Source organism: Dermacentor silvarum, chromosome 2, assembly GCF_013339745.2.
Source record: "Dermacentor silvarum isolate Dsil-2018 chromosome 2, BIME_Dsil_1.4, whole genome shotgun sequence".
Lineage (NCBI taxonomy): Eukaryota > Metazoa > Arthropoda > Arachnida > Ixodida > Ixodidae > Dermacentor > Dermacentor silvarum.
The window spans coordinates 142,911,897-142,932,653 of NC_051155.1; the positions used below are offsets into that span (position 1 = coordinate 142,911,897).

Here is a 20,757-nt window from a genome sequence, read left to right on the forward strand (position 1 = left end):
ATTTCAAGGGGGTCTCCCGCTGCTACTTCGTTATGTAGAGGTCTCAAATACATGTGCTTCTATGGAGTAACGGCGGGGAATAGAAAAACTTCGTTATATCCAGGAATTTGTTATATGGAGGTTCATTATAAGCAGGTTTAACTGTATTTAGACATTCTTCCAGTTACCATATAAAATGCTCTCTGCATATTAATAATCAATATTATTGTAGTATGTTCAGAATTGGAAGGAAAAAGAAATGCCCGCAGTTCGTAGCAATTAGGGTCATTCCATGCCATGTTATGCAGCATTTTTTTCAACCATTACGGATTTGAGTGATGTGAGAAAGCTAGTACATATTGGCAGCTGTATGAAAACAAAGTTCCTGTGTTATTTTAGCTGCCAGAAGCTTTCTTGTCAAATAATTAGGCTTCTTAGGCAAAAACTGGTCCGTAGTGTACCATGCATCAGCATCTTTCAGTAACAGTATGTTAGCTGAGTGAGTTATGCAAATGCTATTTTTTGTATGCGTGCGAGTTTCTCCAATTGTTTAAATATATGTCAGACAAAACATATGCATGTGTCATAAGTTCTCCCTGGTTTATTTCGCTGTACAAGTTAAAATGCTGCATGTGCACACATTCACAAAGGCACCCTTCTGGTTGGTCTCAGTGGCACCAAATAATGCATAGCAATAGGTTAAGCAAAGTATCACCCAAAGTAAAACAAGAAGACAGTCATAACAGGCTTCTTTACAACCCTTTAATACTTTCCTTTAAGAATAACAACCCTCTCTCACTATAAAATGTAGAAAAACAGCAAACACTCTTTCATATCACTGCTTCTCCAAATAACTTAGCATTTTTACACATATGTACACATTTGAAGCATTCACATGACACCTGAGATGTACATGATACACAATTGTTGGAAGAGAAGGTGCGCGAGGGCATTCACAGAGTGTCTTGTTTCGCTGACATCGGCTGGCCACTCTGAGTGGCACTGATACTTGCATCTTTCAATGTAAAGACTTGTTTCTGGAGCTTCATGGCAGTTTCTTGCAGAAAGCATTTCACTTTGTCTGGAATGCTGTTAACACAACATTAATCTGAAATAAAGGCACAAAAATTACCGTTAATGACTATGCATTACACTTGAAATGTTAAATAACAGCAGTTAATACAATGAGGTGCATGGCAACGGAGCTATACTTAGTGCAGTCATTAACCTAAGGCTGTGAAGCCTGTGTAATTCAACTGTATTTCAAAAGGCGTCCATGGTTTTTGAAGTACGGTCATTATGTCTCGATTCAAACTTTCGGTGATCATACATTTTTTCCTGAATTATGCAAAGCTGAATAATATATATAATTTGAACAGACTCATGGTTTACTACACAAGCATGCAACACACCCACTAATGCTAAAAGAGGTGTACGACCTGAACAGTTGTAGTACCAACTAACACACATTGGTGCTCAGGCACCACTTTATGGTACCAGATGTAACTATGCACAGTAGCCTTAACATAAAAAATTGGCCACATTCTGTCTACTCATGCCTCATGAAGTCCTTACATAGCCATTTTTCACCATGTTCCTTTTCCCTGGCAAGCCAAAAGTTCAAATTGAACTGATATTCTTGTTTTACTTCCTTAAATAAAGACACTTCAAAATGCATTAACAAGCAGAGCAAGCTAGCTTTCCTGTGAGGCAGTTTGCTTAGCTAATGGTAGTGTAGTCATTTTCAAAAACAGTGTGTACAAGCACAGTTTGCTTGTATTATGACATTGGAAATGTAGATGGGGCTCTTGTGACAAAACCATGTGCAAGAGACAAGCCCCAGCATGTTCAGCTAGCACTTAGTCTTCAATTGAATGACGACCTCTGCTGCCAAAAGTTGGGCAAATGTGCAGTGCATAAAAGCACACTTGCAAATTAGGAAAAGGGTCTATTTTGAATTGCATATATCAAAATTTGAAATAGCATTATGTTTAACGTGAACATAGGATATATAAACCAAATTCACATCTCTTGTCGAGGTCAAATTAATGGAAGTCAACTGCAACGTGTCAATGCTAACAAGCAACATACATTGAAGAAAAGCATTAAATTTTTCTTTTTTTTTTTCAATTTAATTCACCTTATAATACATGATAATACATGTAAATGAACCGGAATTAAAAGCCACGAACATGACTTGAAAGTGTTCCAAGGCCCGCACAACTTCCGCACAAAGCATGGTGTTACGATAAATATGCAGTCAGCACAAGAGTTCTGGGGATGTTTAAGCACTCCCTGAGACTGTTACTAATTTAGGTAATGCAGACATGCTCAACAATTATCAAACATTCATGCTAACAGCAATGGTGCAAACTAAACTTTGACTGCTCTAAGCAAGCACTGCGCATGCTGCATTTTTAAGTGCGGGAAAACTGAATGGAGGGGTGCAAGCTTTTATTTTATCAAGTTTTAAAGTTTTATATAGCCGATGTTCAGTCAATATGAGTTCACATTTGCCTGGGTAGACAGCAAGCAACATATTGACCACAAACACATTTGTAGTATACATGTTCACTAAGGTCTAAGTAGCAATAGCTTTCAAAATGAGTTTCACTACTTTGACAGTTTGATTCAGGGCCATACAGCTGTATGGGCACTCAGCTTCACTAAAGATATTGGCTTAAAGGGCCCCTCACCATGCCCCATCGGAAATTCTGGTTTTATACATTTGAAGTTGTGAAGTGCCATCTAGGAAGCATTTTGCCACAAGAATACTATTTCACATTGGTTCATTATTAAAGATGGGAGAAATTGCATTGTCATTTCACCATGTTGCCAGGAGGCGAGCTTTACCACAGAGATCGACACTCTCTTCTTTTGCCTCGACTAGCGTCCGCAAGCAACATTCCTTATCTGCCTTCTCCCATACCCAAGTTGAGGGACCATGTCACGCACACGTGACAAGCCCTGCCTACTTTGCTTTAGTTCGAGGCTCTTTTTCACACGTATCTGGCCTCTAACACTGAACGCTTCAGACACATGCTTCAACGAGCGGCACTGAACACTCTCTCTCGCGGGCGATCCAATGCGTTGAGACGCATGGTGCGTTTCGATCTGCAGTTGCACTCGAAGAAATCGACACATAAGAAATGCCACGGGTGCAATGTGACACTATAGATCACCACTGCAAATTTAAACAAATAAATGTATGTATTATGTACTGCATGTAAATATGTGTATATAATATCCAGCCTGTCTATAATTCACTGCAAATAATAAAATTTATCCGTATAGCATGCTGCTCTTCAATACTAGCATTTATACTACTAGGAAAACCACACTTCACATACACACACACATGGTTCATGAGCGAATCACACCAAGAATGCTTCGCTTTACGTAGATGCCAAGTGGAGTAGAGTCTGTTTTTTGTGGCGTGGTACACTTCCAGTGAAAGAGTTGTGTGTTCTGCACGGGATGATTTACCTGATATAGTTAAAGGGCCAACTGCAACAAAAGTTTAACTTCGGATAAATTGATTATAAATGAGCAGTATATACTACTGGAGCAATCTTCGCAAAGCCGCAAGGCTGGTAATTGCCTAATTTTCTTATTAGCAGCCTCTAAGTAGCACTCAGGCAGATGATGCATGCACCTGGTGGCTGGCAAATATGTGATAAGTCCTCGCGCATTTGACTCCTAGATTTTTCACCCTGCTGCGAGAAGCTGTTGGCAATGGCTAATAATAGAGGTTATGCTGAGGAGCAGTGCATTCTTGGCCATGCGTCACTTCCAGCGAGCAGTAATGACATATAATTCTTTTTTGGTTTCAGTGTCAGAAACATATACATTTTCGAGCTTTTCGTGATGCATCCACTCTTATTTCAAACGAAAAATTTTGCATGGAGGCTGCTCTATATGTGCACTATCTTTTAACGTGGCCGAAAATTTAATTGCAGGTGGTCTTTAATGATTGTGCCATGGATGCACTACACAAGAATGCTTAAATTACCACCCTTCAGGTTGCCAAGGTGCGTCAGAATTGAATGCCAAATGTGCTAAAAGTGAACAGTGCGGTCCTCTCTTAAACGGAATACTAACTGGCAATAGTGCCAATATAACTGAAACACCCATACTTTTGCTAGAGAAACAAGAAATGTCTCATAGGATGCATTAGACCAACATATACATATTATAAAATAGCCTGCATGCATTCATACCATAATTCAGCCGCAATTGCTAGCTGAACAATAACTGGGGGTTTCCTTTCACAGTGGACTGCAATGCACAGACGACCACAAAAGTTTATAGGACATTGGTTTCATGTCAAGAGTAAATTACTGCTCTGTAAGGGCACCAAACTTCCAATTTAATGGTTTGATACGTAGGTTATAATTAATACCACAGACTGAAACTTTGAATTCGATGCTATGTGCCCAACCTTTGCGGGAATTCAGCATTTTTGCATATCCTCAGGGGTGGAAGCAGGCTCCAACGTCTTGGAGCAGAGCTGGGAGCAGCAAATTGACCGTTTTGGAGCAGCAAATAACTATTTTGGAGCATCATCGGCGCAACAAATTTGTAGTTTTGTAGCAGTGAAAGTGAGTTTTGGAGTGGGTTGCCATCCTAAGAACATTTAAATGAGGAAACTTTTTCTTTCAACAAATACAAATGCTAAGAGAGAAAACTTTATGTGTCAAGATGAAATTTCTGTGGGACCTTCTATGCTCTTCTTGCCAAGTAACTTAGAAAAGAAATCTGTAACTGTAGGGAACTGTAGGGAATCTGTAACTGTAGGGAACTATGGTAATACAAGTTCTAGTAACAATCAGGACGAAAGCACAATATAAGATGCATGAAACACATAACAAAAACCACTACTTACACTTGAGCATAAACAAACAAGTACAAAGCAGCTCTAAAAGTAGCACATGTAAATCACACGGGATGTAAAGCTAGTTTGTACCTTATCAACAAATAATTGAAAAAAAAAGAACACTACCACACAACACTAGCACTGTGTCCACAGTGCTTTCTCTGTTATACTTTATATGTCAACTATGTGTCAGTCTAAAGAACGAGTCTTACTTAAAATGTATTTGCTAAGCAAGTAAAATATGTCTCTGAGTGAAATATAACGCATCTGATTAGCTGCAGAAATATTGCAAGTTGAAAATTGCGCTTTCAGGTACAAGGCACTATAAGTAGCCAATAAATTAAAATGCAAACATAAGATATAGGCAAGCACAGCTGGCTACTGAGTCCCACGATCACTGTGGCACAAAACTGCACCCACATTTAAAACATCACAGCTCACAACACATCACAACAAAAAGGCGGAAAGCAATACGGTCAACTTCAGATTTTCCGGACTCCCTAGAGGCCGTGAAATCATCCGAAAAATCGGGCAGTCCAAAATAATGAGTGCATGCCTTTTACTGCGGCTAAAAGCTCAAATCGCCACAGGCATGTCCGAAAACATTCTCGAGGCTTGCAAGTACACTTATGAGGCGTATGATCGGCGTATCGGTGCTTGTACTGTGACAGGAGTCGGTGGGTGCAAGCGTGTGTTATTAAGGAATATACACCGTGTCCCGTGACAATTGCCCCTTCCCACTCTTGTTATGCTTCACCGCGTAACAATACTGTATTGAGGCGAAGCTGACTTTCGGGAAACGGCATTACGCAACGTGCCGTGCTTTCTGAGCTTCGAAGCCAATCGCGAGGATTACAAAGGCAGAGTCGGTGCCATTGCTTACATAGGCGAATTATTTCAATGAAAAACACGGCACCGAACGGCAAAAAGCTTAATAGTGAACGTCGAAGCAGCTAGGCCTAGCATTGCCGCGGTTGTGGCTATGGCTGCCAGCGGATCTGCGTGCGAAAGCGCCGGTTAGAGGTGGCGAGACCATCAAAATGGTGGCGGTCGTGGTTTTGATTAATGCCGTTTCGGACCCGGGGTCACAGCACAAAATACGAAAAATCGGACGGTGAAAGGTTCTTGCGTCCGAAATTTGGGACGTTCTTAAGCATGCATTGACTCTATGGGGTACGTGGTGGCTCCGTGAAGCCGTCTGAATCATGGGGCATGTCGGACATGGAGGCAACGCTTGGGAGAAGTTTCGGCGGAATTATGCGTTTTGGAGCAGGATAGCGCAGGAAGCACGGATTGGCACAACGTGGCACAAATGGTGCAGCACTTCCACCCCTCAAATCCTGCGTCCTGGAAACTTTTGTTGCCGAATGTACAAGGACAGACCTTAATGACTATACTTTTTCATGAATTAACTTTCTTTTCTTTATTTCTCACTAAAGATCAAACACATTTGGGTGAGAACCAAAATGTCTGTATTAATGAGGCACATCTGTATACGCCGTATGCTAAGGAACTTCATGTTCTATGTTTATTTTGGTGGGTCCATCACCACCTAAACTTGCCACAACATGCAAGCGAAGGCCTCAAGTCGATCTGTTAATGCTGTGTTACAGGATAAAAGTTAATCAACAATAAAGATGGCAACTGACTTGTTCAACAGATGGGCAGGCGATGATTTGTTGGTCCTCTTCCGAGTAACTTGATTTCACGATCCGGTTGAAGTTCTCATAAGCTACCAGAACTCTTGTCTGAAAGGGAGAGTGCAACCCAACATTGACTATTGCTGCGTGGTATTACCAGATGCTTTTTTGAAATCTAAAACATTGCATGGAAACTGACAGCGAAATAAATACCTAAGCAAATAAACAAATACTATAAACTGTCTACTTTTTTCAGTTCCAAGTAAGCCCAGTCTAATGACTTCCTTGATACAGAAACTAGTTCTTTAGGTGTCTTCTAATGAATTGCAAATAAACAGCGAAAAAGCTAACGCAATCACCTTCTGTGCAAAGGGTAAGCCCGTAGGAAGCAGCCACACACTTTCTTTTAATAATTCCAGTCGTCGTCGGGAATAGAGTTTTCATCCAATTGTTGTTTGCATTAAAAGTAGGGTTAGTATACACTGCATCAAGACATGCTCCCAACGAGAACTAGAATACTGATTTATAATTTATTTATTTCAAAAAGTACTCTTCAGTTTTCTTGTATGGGCAAACACAACATGTTGAAATATTGACGAATTTGCTAAGCTGCAAAACAGAATAATCCGTATCGCTTCCCATTGTTCCTCGGACCACTCTAAGCAACTTGACCAAAGAAGCACTGTTTCAACAATTTGGAAAACTTTATGATTATTGCCTATCTAATGGATTAAAAAATGAATGAAAATATGGAGTCGATAAATTTAATTGATCAATATATAGCTGCTTAAGCCACAAGGCATTGTGAACATTAGAATGTGCCACCAAGCAGAATGGGAACAAACAGCACTAGGATGGGACGAATTGAGTAACACAGACAAGGCGCTGAGGTCGTACTCACTTCGTCCCGTCCTAGTGCCGTTTGTTCCCGTCCTAATGATGTACCAACCAGCCCAGACCAGCACACTCCACCAAGCAGAACATGGTGATCAAATGTTACGTGGTGTAATCCCTTGAATGTCTAGGCATGTCGAGGGCTGGTGGCTTCGTGTGCACTGTGTTCTCGCTGCTTAGTTTGCATTGAAGCGAAAGGCAGCACGCTGAGGTTCCCGTGACAATTTCTCGACAGCCACACTATGAATATTTGCCAATTATTGTCACAGGTGTAGGCCACTAGGCCTAACCCGCGCAACTTCGCTAGGAGTTGGCAACTAAAGTTGTGGTTTGGTGTTGAGTCGATGTTTTCACAGTGACCATCATGTTAGTGGTGTAGCATATGCCGATGCGCATATGCTGAAGTGTCACCTCTCGGTGACAAATGTAACTACTCTCGAGAACTTTTTTATTGCGATAGCAATTATATGGTCACTCCAGGCACATTTCCGCTGTCGCCGTAATGTTCTACATAAAGTTCACATGCGATAACATCGTGGTCGCGTGCCGTAAGCTGTGGGTGCGAGTGAAAGCATGAGACTGTGAGCCAAAAAGAATGCTGGCTCAATCTTGTGTTGGCAAGGAAGGAAGGCGGCGAGGAAGCATGCCATTGAGTGAAAGGCAGCAGGGGGCAGGGAAAGGAGCGTTCTACTCCAGCGGCGGCTGCGTATGGTGCAGCTGAATGCGACACGGGCCCTATCTTGGAAGCCATCTGTGGTGGGTACAAAGCCTAGGCGTGTCGAGGGCTGGTGGCTTCATGTGCACTGTGTTCTCGCTGTTTAGTTTGTGTTGAAGCGAAAGGCAGCACGAAAGGCAATTCGCTTTCCATTGCTGCCTGCTGCTTTTCCTCATGTCAGCGTTTTGACAGCGAGTGTCTGCAGTAATCAAGTGAGTTGTGTTCGTGTTTGCCTGTTCGTGCTTGACACCATGCTTACTAATTTAGTTAGTAAACGAATGTTTACAAGTTCATGAGGCTGATAAGACTATCTTTACTTCGTATAGCTGTCTAATAATTTGCTATCATAGTCAATGTTTCCCCTTATGGGTGAAACTGTGGCATTCTTCGTATTAAAAATATTTCGTGGTTTTATGAGCATTTCTGTGCAAACTGCATCTAGCAATGGTCTATACTTTCCGAATGATTAAATTCTCACTTTTTTTAATTTTCGAATCACCCTGTACACGTCTGCACAAGGAGAGAGTGAAAGTAACTCTCACTTTGATGGGCTTGAAGAGGATCTGCTCGGTGTCCTTGTTGGCAAGGTAGAGAGTCATGCTCCGGCCAAGTGCAGTCAGGCTGCTCTTCAGGTGACGATAGGCACTGCTCGCCACTGTGCCAACTGAGTCAGGAGCAGCAAATGGCTGGTTTCGCAGAGACACCGTTCGGGTTGGCTCCTGCTCTTTTACCTGCAAAATCAGGTTTGCCTGCACAACAACAGTAAGGGGCGTTCAAGCAGATTCTCAAATGAACACCTGTAAAGGAATCTTCTAAGGATTACAAGGTTACTGCCCTTAGTAACGCATATTTCTTTTATTAATCAACAACATAATAATATTCTTAACGTGCAGAATAAATCCTAAGTATGCTTTATTGTACCTGTGCTCAAACATTTATTAGGAGACATGGGCGAATATAAACTTTTTCGAATACAAATTGAATATACAAACACTATACTAAGTATCCGATATTGTACAGTCAAATACAGATGCATGTATTTACAACAGTGTTTACTTGTGCCTTTATAGCTTTTATTCTTGCGTTTACTGGCACAGGTGACACCACACTGGCCATATGCCTTCAGAACTGTGTAGCCACTGTTTGCAATTGCATCCATAGTGATCACGGTTTCGTCTGCAGCAGTTGCGTCAAACAGTAGTTTCATTCTGACTCAGTGCACGTTGGCCAGATGCCTTCATAACTGCGTGGTCGCCATCCAAGATCACACCAACAGAGACCACGGTTTCGACCGCAGCAGTCGTGGCGAGCAGTAGTTTCGTTTTCATCCGTTAGCATTACAGCTCAGACCACTTATACTGTAACCGCTAATAGTGCAGGACCGGATATAGTGCAAACTTTTCTAACTCCCGTTTACCCTCCCATAGAACTCAATGTATACACATACCGCTTATAGTGGAGCCGCGCGAGACAAAATAGTGGTTACAATGTGGTTTCCGGATGAACCCACAGACAAGCGAGGCAACAAGCATGCCTCTCAACGAGGTGCGCTGGCCGATGGGACGATGGCGATGGAGAGGAGGTGTGATAGTTGCCTAGGCAATAGAGAAGCTTTTTTGCTCCAACCACTTGTCAGTGGTGCGCGGTCCGCAACAAACAAGTGTGCACTGTCGCTCTTTGGCTCTTCAGTTTGGGCACGGAAAGTAAATACAGCCGCCGACTGATATTCTCGGACACGGACGGAATCTGATAAACGTCTGAATTATCGGGCAGGCCGTAGAAACGAATTCCGATGGTAAAATCAATTTTTTTTATTACATCTCCAGTACCGCAGAAAAATCAGTCGAGGCTGCAAGTGCATTCTCCGTTTGCCGTGATGTGTATGGTCATGAAGTACAGATATTGAGTCTGTGACCTTGACTATGCGACGTCAGTTTAAACTGTGTTCTGCTTATTCACCAGTTCGGAACATTGTCCACGCTCGAAGTTTTCGCCATTCGTACCAGTACACGTGCACAAAAACATTTGCTATATGCATTCGCGGTAGTTGTTGGCTCATCGCCCACGAACCCCACTTCACGCGTGCTGTCAGTTCAGCCTGTACGTGAGATATCGTGCCAGACCTCCGCGTATTCATCTACGGGCATGAACACATATCAAGGGTGAGCTTCCTGCGACGGCATGCTGCCCAACACCCTCGCCGGCTAGGCCTAAGCAGCGCCATCTGGTTTTGAGTTGGTGGCCAAAGTTGCAGTTTGGTGCAGAGTCAATGAAGTGATTCGCAGTGCCGGTACGACACTTGGCAAGCGGAGAAACCACTTGGCTAACGAAAGTGAGGACACATCCCGATCGTATGTTTCGATTCCCGGACACACGCAGCTGCTTGGCCTACATGTTTTGCATGTGCACAGCCTTTGAAAATTGTTGCTATGGAATCATTCTACAACAAATCAACCAGCGTTTTTTCCAACATTTCAGATATAGCTGAAAAAATTTACACAAGTTTGTTGGAGTTCAAAACTTGTTCTACACATTAAAAAAATTTTTTTTTTGCTGAATTCTGTAGCATTTTGTCGACAATTTATTTTTCCTGCCCAGCTGAGCCAGGAGACATCAATCAAAATTTTTTGTCAGAGGCACATTGTATGATTCAGTCATTCAAATAGTGTACATGGCAAGACAAGCAAGTGATGTGACTGCCAAAATAACAAATATTTCAAATATTTGAACATACTTCGAGTGTTTTTGGCACCGACAAATGCCGGGAAAATTGCAAAGTTAGACATTTTTTTTCGGAATGCATGAAAATCCAGAAGCCACAAATGACATGTAGACTAGTAGCCCGGCTGACATAGTATAGCCGAAAACTATTTGAATCTTACAAGGTTCAGCAGACCACCTGAAAAATAACTATAAAGTTAAAATTTTCTGCAAAAAGCTTCGCGTTCAGGATAAAAAGAAGTAGCTCTGGTGGTCGGCTTAAAAATTGTGGGAAACGGCTTCAACCCACAGTCCACGCCAGGAGGCTCCAGTCTCCACCGGTCACGCCCCAGGGCGCCCAGCCGCCGCTCGCATGTCCCTCGTGCGTCCATCGTTTTCTTCGTCCACAGTTGGCTCTGATGTCACTAATCATGTTGGCGTTCCCACACTGCCCCTCCCCCTGCGAAGGCGTTGACGGCACTGGCCCACGGTGGCTGGCAGCGACGGTATGACACCCCTACTGGCGAGCGAACCTTGCAGACTGCTAATGCACCAAACGAGGATCGGCGGAGCCAGCAACGTCCGAGTCACCAAGGTCTTCCAGGAACCCGCAGGCCCTAAACCTGGCTGGCTTCCAGGACGGACTCATCGTGAAGATTGGGCAGACCAGGTGGTGCAGCCTCGGAGCTAAGGTCTTGGAGGAACCTAAAGGCCCTAAACCGTCCCCTGACGCACACCTGGTCTGGTTTTCCTCTCCGACCTTGTTCTGACGAATGCATGACGAGTGACATCCCATTGTACTAAATACCAATGAGGTTCTCAGTTGAATAGTGAACCTGTGATTTGCGGCAATCTTTTATTTATTGCATAGAAAGTTTTACTTTACAGTTTTTCTCCAAAATACAGAAGAGATATCCCAACTTTACGGCAGGTGGGTTATCATAAGGCTGATCTGCATGACAGATGAAAGGACTATGCAACACGTGACTCGATGACTGTTCCGAGTGTCTACGGTAAAGCTCTTTGCCCACGGTAAAGAGCAGGCGTCGGTCATTTTTGTTGGTCCCGTGAAATCTGAATTAACGAGGTTTTACTGTAGTTCCTTTTTGAATAAGGAAAGCAAATACATAGTGCGTAGCATTCGATTCATATCCAAAAACTCAAACATATGCCCAACCCTATTTTTAGCATGTGCAAAGTGTGTCACTGAGAAGTTAAATGCCTTCATATTTGCTACAATGCTTGTATATTGCCATGTAGGAAGATTCTCTTATTTGTTTTGACAGTAATGGTTTGCACTAGGCAAATCGCTGAAGAAGATTGCTGTTTTCTGAACACAATTTATGTGAAATAGTCAATATGATTCCTAAACCTCAATTACATTAAATTTAGAGTTCAGGCATGGAATCCGTTATTATGATGCAACAAAACTCATTGAAAACGTTAAAGATTGCAAATCTGTTCTGTTGTTACTTGTTTTTATTAATACGGAATATGAAAGAAATGTGTTCAATCTAAACAAGCAACAGAGACAATTAAGTGGTGCTTGAAGGGGATACTTGCATTCGAAATAATCTGCAGAGCTTTACAAGCACAATATTAGCAAAACACACTTGCGAAAGTATGTACATAGTTGTGAAAACAGCTAAATCTTGGTTTTGTTTTAGAATTGAATGTCAGCGCTTCCATACCTTGTCCAAGAAGTCCTGAAGTGGCCCAACAAGCATTCGAGCTGAGTTGGCAATAAACTCCTCACACAGGGCTTTCAACTGGTTGTCGACTGCTTTCTTGGAATCGATCAGGTTCTCCTTCATAGACAACGACCCCTAGAAAGGACAGAGGCAGCCATGCAGTTTCAGTCACAGGGTTCATACAGGTTTCCAAGGCAAAAATTCAAGGATATTCTAGGACTTTCCAGGACCTGTCACATGTTTTTCAAGGACGCAAAGCAGCATCCAAAGTGAGATTTTTTTACTCTAACATTTCCAAAAACAACTAGTTTTATTGCACTTACAATAAATAAATGTATATCACAATTATAATAAAAATGTCTATCTAGCCTTGATAACTTCTCAAGATCACAACACAAAATGAACGCCTACAACAGCGGCTGATATTTCTCCAGTATAGGCTGGATAAAGTTCACCAAAAATATTCAAAACATTCAGCATAGGGTTGTTGCACTAAAATAAAAAGAAATAAATTTATATCCCAATGAGGGTAATAATGTCTAGCCTTGATCCCTTTGCAAGTTCACAACAATACCAAAAAAAAAAGATCAAAAAACACAATGAATGCTCCCAACAGCTACTTTGACTTCTCAAGTATTAACTGGGCAAGTTTACCGGACATTTCCAAACCATTCAGTGAAGTCTTGCTACACATCCATTATATTTTAACAAACAGATGTATATTGCAATTTTGTAAAACATGTCTTGTCTTGATCATTTCTTAAGTCTGCAATATTAAAAGTTAACACAACGAACACTCACAACAGCTGCTCAGGCTTCTGCAGTATCAGCTGGGTTGGTTTATCGAATATTTCCAAAAAATTCAGCTTACCCTATTGTCCAGTGTACAAGACGCGTTTTTTTTTTTTTCAGAATTAATTCCTCGGTGCGTCTTATAGAACGGCGCGACCTATGTACGTTTTTTTTCCACCGGAAAAAGTGCCATAAAAATTGGATCCCATGTTATGGCCACACGAAGCGTGTTGGTTGACTTAGTTGCTACGGGTTCTGTGCACACTATCGAGGTGCCGGGCTCTCGTGATAAAGTCCTCGAGCGCCGTGCGAAAACGATGGAGCAGCAACGCAAACGGCGGTAGGCCGAACGCGATTCGCTCTACCCCGAAGTCAGTCCCATCTGCAGATAAGATACCGCGCGCCGCTGCGCAAACTACGCAGTTGCTACGAGAGTATAGGCAGCCCCCCCTCCTCCCTCCCGGGCTGCCTTCCCGCTTTCCTCCCTTGTGCGCGATTCGGCTCATCGTCGCACGCTTTCACTCGCACATACTGCACACGGCTCGCGGGGACGATGTTTTCGCCCTTGGACTTTACATGGAACATCGCGGCAACCACGACGGCAGAAATGCGCCTGGAGTGGAAATATATGGCACCCATACGCTTGCGTGTGACCCACTTTCAAGGAGCAAAACATTACTAACTTTTTTTTAAATCACTTACCGAAAGAACAGGTGCATCTTATACACAGGTGTGACTTATACTATACATTTTCTTTTTCGGAAAAACTGCAGTTTTGAGGGGGGCTACATCTTATACAAAGGTGCAAATTATAGACCGGAAAATACGGTAATGTTATTGCACTTATATTATCATAAATAATACCATAACAAACCTCCACCCAAAGGCACTCAGCATCAGTGGTAAAGTTGCTCCATTATAGCTCTATTTAGCTTCACTAGCTTCACCTCGCGCGCGGACAAAGTGGGACAAGGCAGCCAAATGGGCGAGGAGTGAAACGAATGATAGGGTGATGAAAGCAGCGTACACTTTGCCAGAAGAGTCAGCACCGAAGTGCGGCACGGGTCTCTCGCTCTCCGTTCGCGGTGTGACGCGGCAATGCCTTTTATTTTTTTCGTGCAGTTCTGCAAAACGGAACCATGTGTGCTCGCGCCGGCGTATTGTTTCTGAAATGGGGAGTTTGTCAGATCGACGCCGATCTACCACAGAAAAGAGGTCGTAATGTCGATATCAGAGTGCATTGCTCACAATTTTCAAGGAAGGAAAAAAATTCCAGGACTTTTAAGGGCCTTGAAAACGCACTTTTCAATTTCAAGGGTTTTCAAGGATTTCAAGGACCTGTACGCACCCTGAGTCAAGTTTGTTTATTTGGAAAAACGAATATCATACATTCAAACCAGACAGAGTACACAGGAGGAGGCCCCAGAGCATAGAACTGCATGGTGACCTTCTTTCAGTAAAATTATGTAGTAGTACAATTAAAAGCAGCAATTAGTTACTTAGATGAAATCTGCATGCAGACAAAATTTAATAAAAAATTATTTCTGGGGTTTTACGTGCCAAAACCACGATATGATTATGAGGCATGCTGTAGTAGCAGCCTCCGGATTCCTTTTGACAACCCGGGGTTTTTAAACATGCACCCAATGCATAGTACATGGACGTTTTTGCATTTCAGCCCCATTGAAATATAGCCGCTTCAGCGGGGGTTTAATCTCACGCACTCGGGCTTAGCAGTGTAATGCTGAAGCCACTATGCACCGCGGCCAGTTGCATGAAGACACGCTTACTTTAGAAAGAGCCTTTTGTGTTTTACAAGTTTCCATACTTAACAGTATCCCAACAAGGATACAATGCACAACTGCACTCAAACTAAAGTCACAACAATGACAGTTAACGCAGTCAATATAACTGGCAAACACTTCTCAGCAACTAAATTCAGCTAATGACGTTCTGGTTTTAAACTCTGGCCATGACTGACTAGTAAAACTCTGGCTCTACAACTGTACTATCAGAAAGGGCAAAGTAAAGAAAGGCAGTATAGTGACTACAGCAAACACATAGCTGCTGTCTCATGTTGTACTTCATGTAACCTGGAGGAATAAGCAATGGTAGGAAACAAGTAATCTTTAGGTAAATCCGCTATGGCTATTATGCACAATAATACAGGATACAAGGCACAGTCAATTTCTTCTTTTTTTTCCCCTGCTTTGCCATGAAAGAACAAAACTGAAGGGATATGAAAAAATGTGCCTCACCTCAAGGACAAACTGCAACAAGGCATTGTTTGTTCCCAGAGAAAAGAGCCTAGATTTTTTGCTGTACAGGCTAAGTGCTGCATCTGCAACAAAGCATTGTAGACAGGATTGGGCACTGACCAGAAACTAAAAAAATTACAACACTACACAAAGTAAAAACAACATATACTATCGGCATCAAAATGCTATGGTGCACAGGATCTAATAAAAGACTGAATATTTCTGCAGCCTGACCACACAGCCTAGTACTACAGTTAAACCTCAATATAACAAACTTCAATATAACGAAATTCTCGATATAACGAAGTATAACTTTTCATAACTTCTTGTACATAGAACATCATGTATTTAGAACCTCAATAAAAGAATGTATGTTTATATGCGATTTCAATATAACGAAAGTTCACTGCCGCCGCAAAGGAATACCGAGACAATAAACGGAAACTTCCACAGACGCAGATGGTCAAATTGTGCGCCGCGTGACAAGAGCAACCGCCGAAGCGGAGCAGCATCATGTTCCGTGTAAAGCCCAAGTGCGATGAGATCCTATCACGCCCCGCACACTACATGCTTTAGGTGCAAGTGAAATCATGCGAGGGTGAGACAAGAAAGATGGCTTCACAAGCGCCGCCTTCCTGCACGAGCAAAGGGAAAGAGGGGGAGGGAGCTCGCGGTAACACGATCAAGCGTGCGCGAGGGGGCGGGCGAAGGAGTGCGGGATAAGTTAGTGTGCGTCTCGGCCGTGGATGCGGATGGCTGCAAGCGCTGCTGAGCACACACGCAGCCGCAGGCACCCTGCTTCAGAGGTAATCTGTCGTGTGTGCGAAGAGTGGGCATGCCGAGACGGTGTGGCATGATGTAAGCTGTTTTCCCGCGTGTTTAGTATTGGAGGTTGCGTAATCTCGAGTTTCGGAGAACCGTTGAAGCGAGTGGCAGACGAAGCATTCGCTCCCTGCTGCCGGCGCTTTTCATGATAGCGTCGTCTCAGTGTGGGCGACGCTATCAGCCGCAGGGGCAGAGTGGACGCAAAAGCGTAGCTGGCTGCTTAATTCGTACCACCAATGTAAAGATATCGTCGACATGGTATGAAACTGTATCATTCGTCGCCGACTCCCCAATTCCACAAAATTAATTGTTTTCTCATTCAAATTTGCTTTTTTCGGTTGCCTGAACATTCGGAAAGTTTCCCGGCCTCTTTCCGTGTAAGAAAAATCGATCGGCGACTGCACTTATTTGCATAAAAGGCCGAATTTCAATACGAAGACATTTCGATATAACGAAGCAAATTGCTGATTTACATCGAGGTTTAACTGTATTAGGATTTCCTAACTGTACTAATTCAGAATGCATTTTTTCAGAGTTTACGTAATTTTTAAATATCACCCGTGGCATCCAGCACAATTCTTCTTGAGCTGGATTACCCTCAGAGCTGGATATATGTAATTTGCATGGGAAATCAAAGTGAATATATTACTAATTAACAATGTCTTGCTAATTAACGTTTAAACCAATCAGATTACAGCACCCACTATAATTTACGAGTTCTAGCTGGTGCCTTCAAAAGTAATATTCACTTGGAACAAATTCTGAGTATGACACCTGTTTCGAGATGTGTGTCAATGTTTGCGATGAAATGCATTGGTGTTCCAATAATTTTTGAGCTTCAATGCATAAAAAAGCATTTTGTTAAAAACAGTAAGCGGAACAACAGTACATTTTCGTCTCAAAACTAGTGCTAGTTTAAAATTTAGTTTCAAGTGAATGTGCTTCATGAAATCCCTGTCTAGAAATTGTATATTGCAATATGTGCACTGAAGTAATTAGTTATAAAGGTGATTAGTGAAATTTAGCTTATTATTCAATCATGTATTTTGATTTTCAGTGTAAATAATGTCCGCCTTTTTGAGTAATTCTGCTGAATGAATAGATTTGTACCCGCCGTGGTTGCTTAGTGGCTATGGTGTTGGGCTGCTAAGCGGGATCAAATCCCGGCCACGGCGGCCGCATTTCAATGGGGGCGAAATGCAGAAAACACCCGTGTACTTAGACTTAAGTGCACGTTAAAGAACCCCACGTGGTCCAAATTATTCCGGAGTCCCCCACTACGGTGTGCCTCATAATCAGATGGTGGTTTTGGCACATAAAACCCCATAATTAATTAATTGAATAGATTTGTACTATATTATATAGGCGATGTCTAAAAATTCTGTTTAACGTAAAAAAAACAAAAAAAAAACACTTGACACACGTGGCCAACATAATGTTTATCGTTTTACTGACTGCGGGCAAAAACATTTCAGGAATTCTAAATTTTCCACAGGACCTACACCTCGTAAAGTTTTGATGCCGACTGTACTTTTCCCATGTTTCAGATTACAAGACATCTATGCACAGTTACACAGCAAAGCAAGAAACCAGATTTGGAGCACACCCCCAGTGCTGTTCCAAAATTTCCTACAAACTTCACATTCAAATGCGCGATTGGCATAAACATGTACTTAACCAAGTTATATCTGCCTTAGAAAAGCGTCCTTGCTTCGTTGTATTGACATTACAACAGCAAAAAAAGAGAACGAGGAAATGCTACAGCTAGAAAGTGGTGAGTAAAACAGGCTTTTATCACAAGCTGTAAACTGTATACCCAAAGGTAAAAAAAAAAGTAATTATCAGTTTTTACGAGCCAAGACCACAGTGATTATGAGGCACACCATAGTGGGGGAGTCCCAATTAATTTTGACCACTTGGATTTCTTTAACATAATAACATTTCTTTAACTTTAATAATAACATTTCTTTATTACCTTAAAAGCCCCTATAGGGCTTTTAAGGTAATAAAATGAAATGAAATGAAATGCAACCAATGCCAGGTACAGAGGAGTACTTGCATTTTGCCCCCATCGAAATGCAGCTGCCGCGGCTGGGATTCAATCCCCCTCCCTCGGGATTAGCAGAGCGACACCAAAGCTATTACGCCACCACGGCAGGTTAGATCCAATGATGCATACCTCTAATCCTTGTGAAGTCCAGAGACGTTTCCTTGATGGCAAAGTCAATTTGAAAAGGTGCAATTTGTTCTCGAAGGATGAGCAAGTGCTTTATTTGGAACAGTTCTCCATCTAAAGTGGCCTGTAAAATTAAGACAACAACATAACAGAGAATTAATATCATAGGTTGAAAAACCTTTGCAATGTTTTAAGCGTACACTTTACATCTGACAACACAGCAACAAGAAAAAAAAAAAGTCTCCCAAATACAGTAGATCCTCGTTGATATGATCCCATTACTTACGATTTCCCGGCGCCAACGTTCGCTATCGAGAACACAAAAAGTGAACCAATACAGATACGCTTATTTTTTACCAGTTCGTACGTTCCCGAAAAATACAACCTTACAGCACCAGCATTCAGTAGATTGCCAACCTGCAATCGTATGATACGCTTTCTGGCTGCTCAATCCAATGTAAACAAGAAAAGGCGCGAGGCGTGAGCGATCGAGAACAGTAGCCGCCCGCCACAGCAGCTTCCCCGCAATACTCGCCCGCCGCTCTCACGCCAAAACGCTGGTGTGCACGAAGTTTCTTATTTCGGTACCAGCAAATGTCCTCCCGGGTCGTCGCACACCGCTTTCACACCTATCACCGCCAACCCTATTGCTATAAGCATCTTCACTTATCTGTTTCACAGCAAGTAGACCGTAGTGCCGTTGGAAGCGATAACCCGAACGCGCCACCGTTCCCTGCTGCAGGTGGCACAAAGGGAGCGTTGTGTATTGCCTGGCCTTATTGTAGGCATCGTATTCCAGTGTTGCACACCAGCTTGATTTCATTTATATTTCCCATCGCAGTTTTAAAACACTACACAATTTGAAAATGACAACGAGCGTCTCGGGTTGCTTAGGCCCTACCAGGTCGACGTGCAAGCAACGATTTGCAACGATTTCGTGAAACGATTTGCGCTGAGTGGGCACATCAGAACTTCCCGCCAAAATGCCCCAATCGAAGAAGCTGATGACCCAGGCCGAATTTGAGGAGTGCAAACGTAAGCTTGCCAAAGCTGTAAAAAGGACAATGCGTGTCTTGGGGCCGCTTGAGCCCCAGCAACTCGGCTTCTGACATGTCTCATGCTGCAACGATTTGCGTAACGCTTCGCCTTACGTAGATGTCGAGTACAGTTGAGTCTGGCAATTTTTAAGTGACTTGCGAATTTTTCGGTGACTTCAATCTTTCAGTCTATTTGAATGAGCTATACACGAGGTAACTTTCATTCTGTAATCATTGATAATTATGTCTGAAAGCAAAAGCTCGGGGCTTTGACATAGGTTGCGTTTGTAGCTGTTTCATACTGAGCAAGCCACTGCACACTGACCTTCACTGCAAAAAATGACTGTAATTGTAAAATGACAAAAATGACTTTAATTAACAGCACTGCAAAGAAAGCACTGTCACAAACCTTGTTCTTTGAGATTTCTTTCCCAGCAGTGGACAAGGAATCGATGCATGCTGCAAGCACTTCCTGGCTGAGTCCTTGGAATATGGTTTTCTGGAAAATAGAAAATCCAGAAAAAAAGGAAATAAAGGAAACTGAAATTAATGAACGGTAATGAAGCAAGACACTGTATTTAACCGATTCTAACTTGCCCTCGGATCTGACGTGCACCCAATATTCGTGATTTAAAGCAAGAAAATAAAAGTGCACCTGAATGCAACATGCACCCATTTAAAAAAGAAAAATATAGCACGCCCCCCCATGTTTGTGATCAAAAAGAAAAAAAATGAAACGTGTAAAATTTAGCTTCACAGAGGGAAATTATGTTAGAAATGAGCTTTTACAATGAAAGTGGTGCGTCACCAATTGCACTTCAGTGGCCACGGATACATCACTCTCGTGAAATTTTACGTGACCTGCACCAGAGTTGTCGGAGTATGCGGCTGACAGCGTTCGTGGCACTGTGTTCAGACAGTGAGCTTGGCACAGCAGCAGAAATGCTGGCGACCGTATACGCTGATGCATCCAGTGCTGAGTCTCGCAAAATCTTGCTGAATTGATCGACTGAGAATACCGTTTCAGATCGCAGTCAAGCACAAAACAAATCCACAGCAACTTGGAAAATGGAAATCGTGCTCTTTCACCAATGGCGGTGATGCTGAGTCTGATGGCTCTGACAGTAGGCTGCTGCAAACTGTGCGAACATGATTTTTGTTTGGTATCCGATTG

At 42.5% G+C, this 20,757-nt stretch overlaps 1 protein-coding gene across 12 annotated transcripts in view; it reads right to left on the reverse strand.

Annotated features, from left to right (window-relative positions):
* Positions 1-721: 721 nt before the first annotated feature.
* LOC119441878 (conserved oligomeric Golgi complex subunit 3) overlaps positions 722-20,757 on the reverse strand; it is a 62,410-nt gene continuing 42,374 nt past the window's right edge. For all 12 annotated transcript variants that reach the window (XM_049661684.1, XM_049661685.1, XM_049661686.1 and 9 more), the window contains exons 14-20: positions 19,993-20,082; positions 18,550-18,670; positions 15,546-15,628; positions 12,496-12,630; positions 8,647-8,853; positions 6,505-6,603; positions 722-1,087 (exon numbers count right to left, since the gene is read on the reverse strand). In XM_049661684.1, coding sequence (XP_049517641.1) covers positions 1,052-1,087; positions 6,505-6,603; positions 8,647-8,853; positions 12,496-12,630; positions 15,546-15,628; positions 18,550-18,670; positions 19,993-20,082 — 771 coding nt within the window. In that variant the 3' untranslated portion in view covers positions 722-1,051. The remainder of the gene's footprint in view (positions 1,088-6,504; positions 6,604-8,646; positions 8,854-12,495; positions 12,631-15,545; positions 15,629-18,549; positions 18,671-19,992; positions 20,083-20,757) is intronic.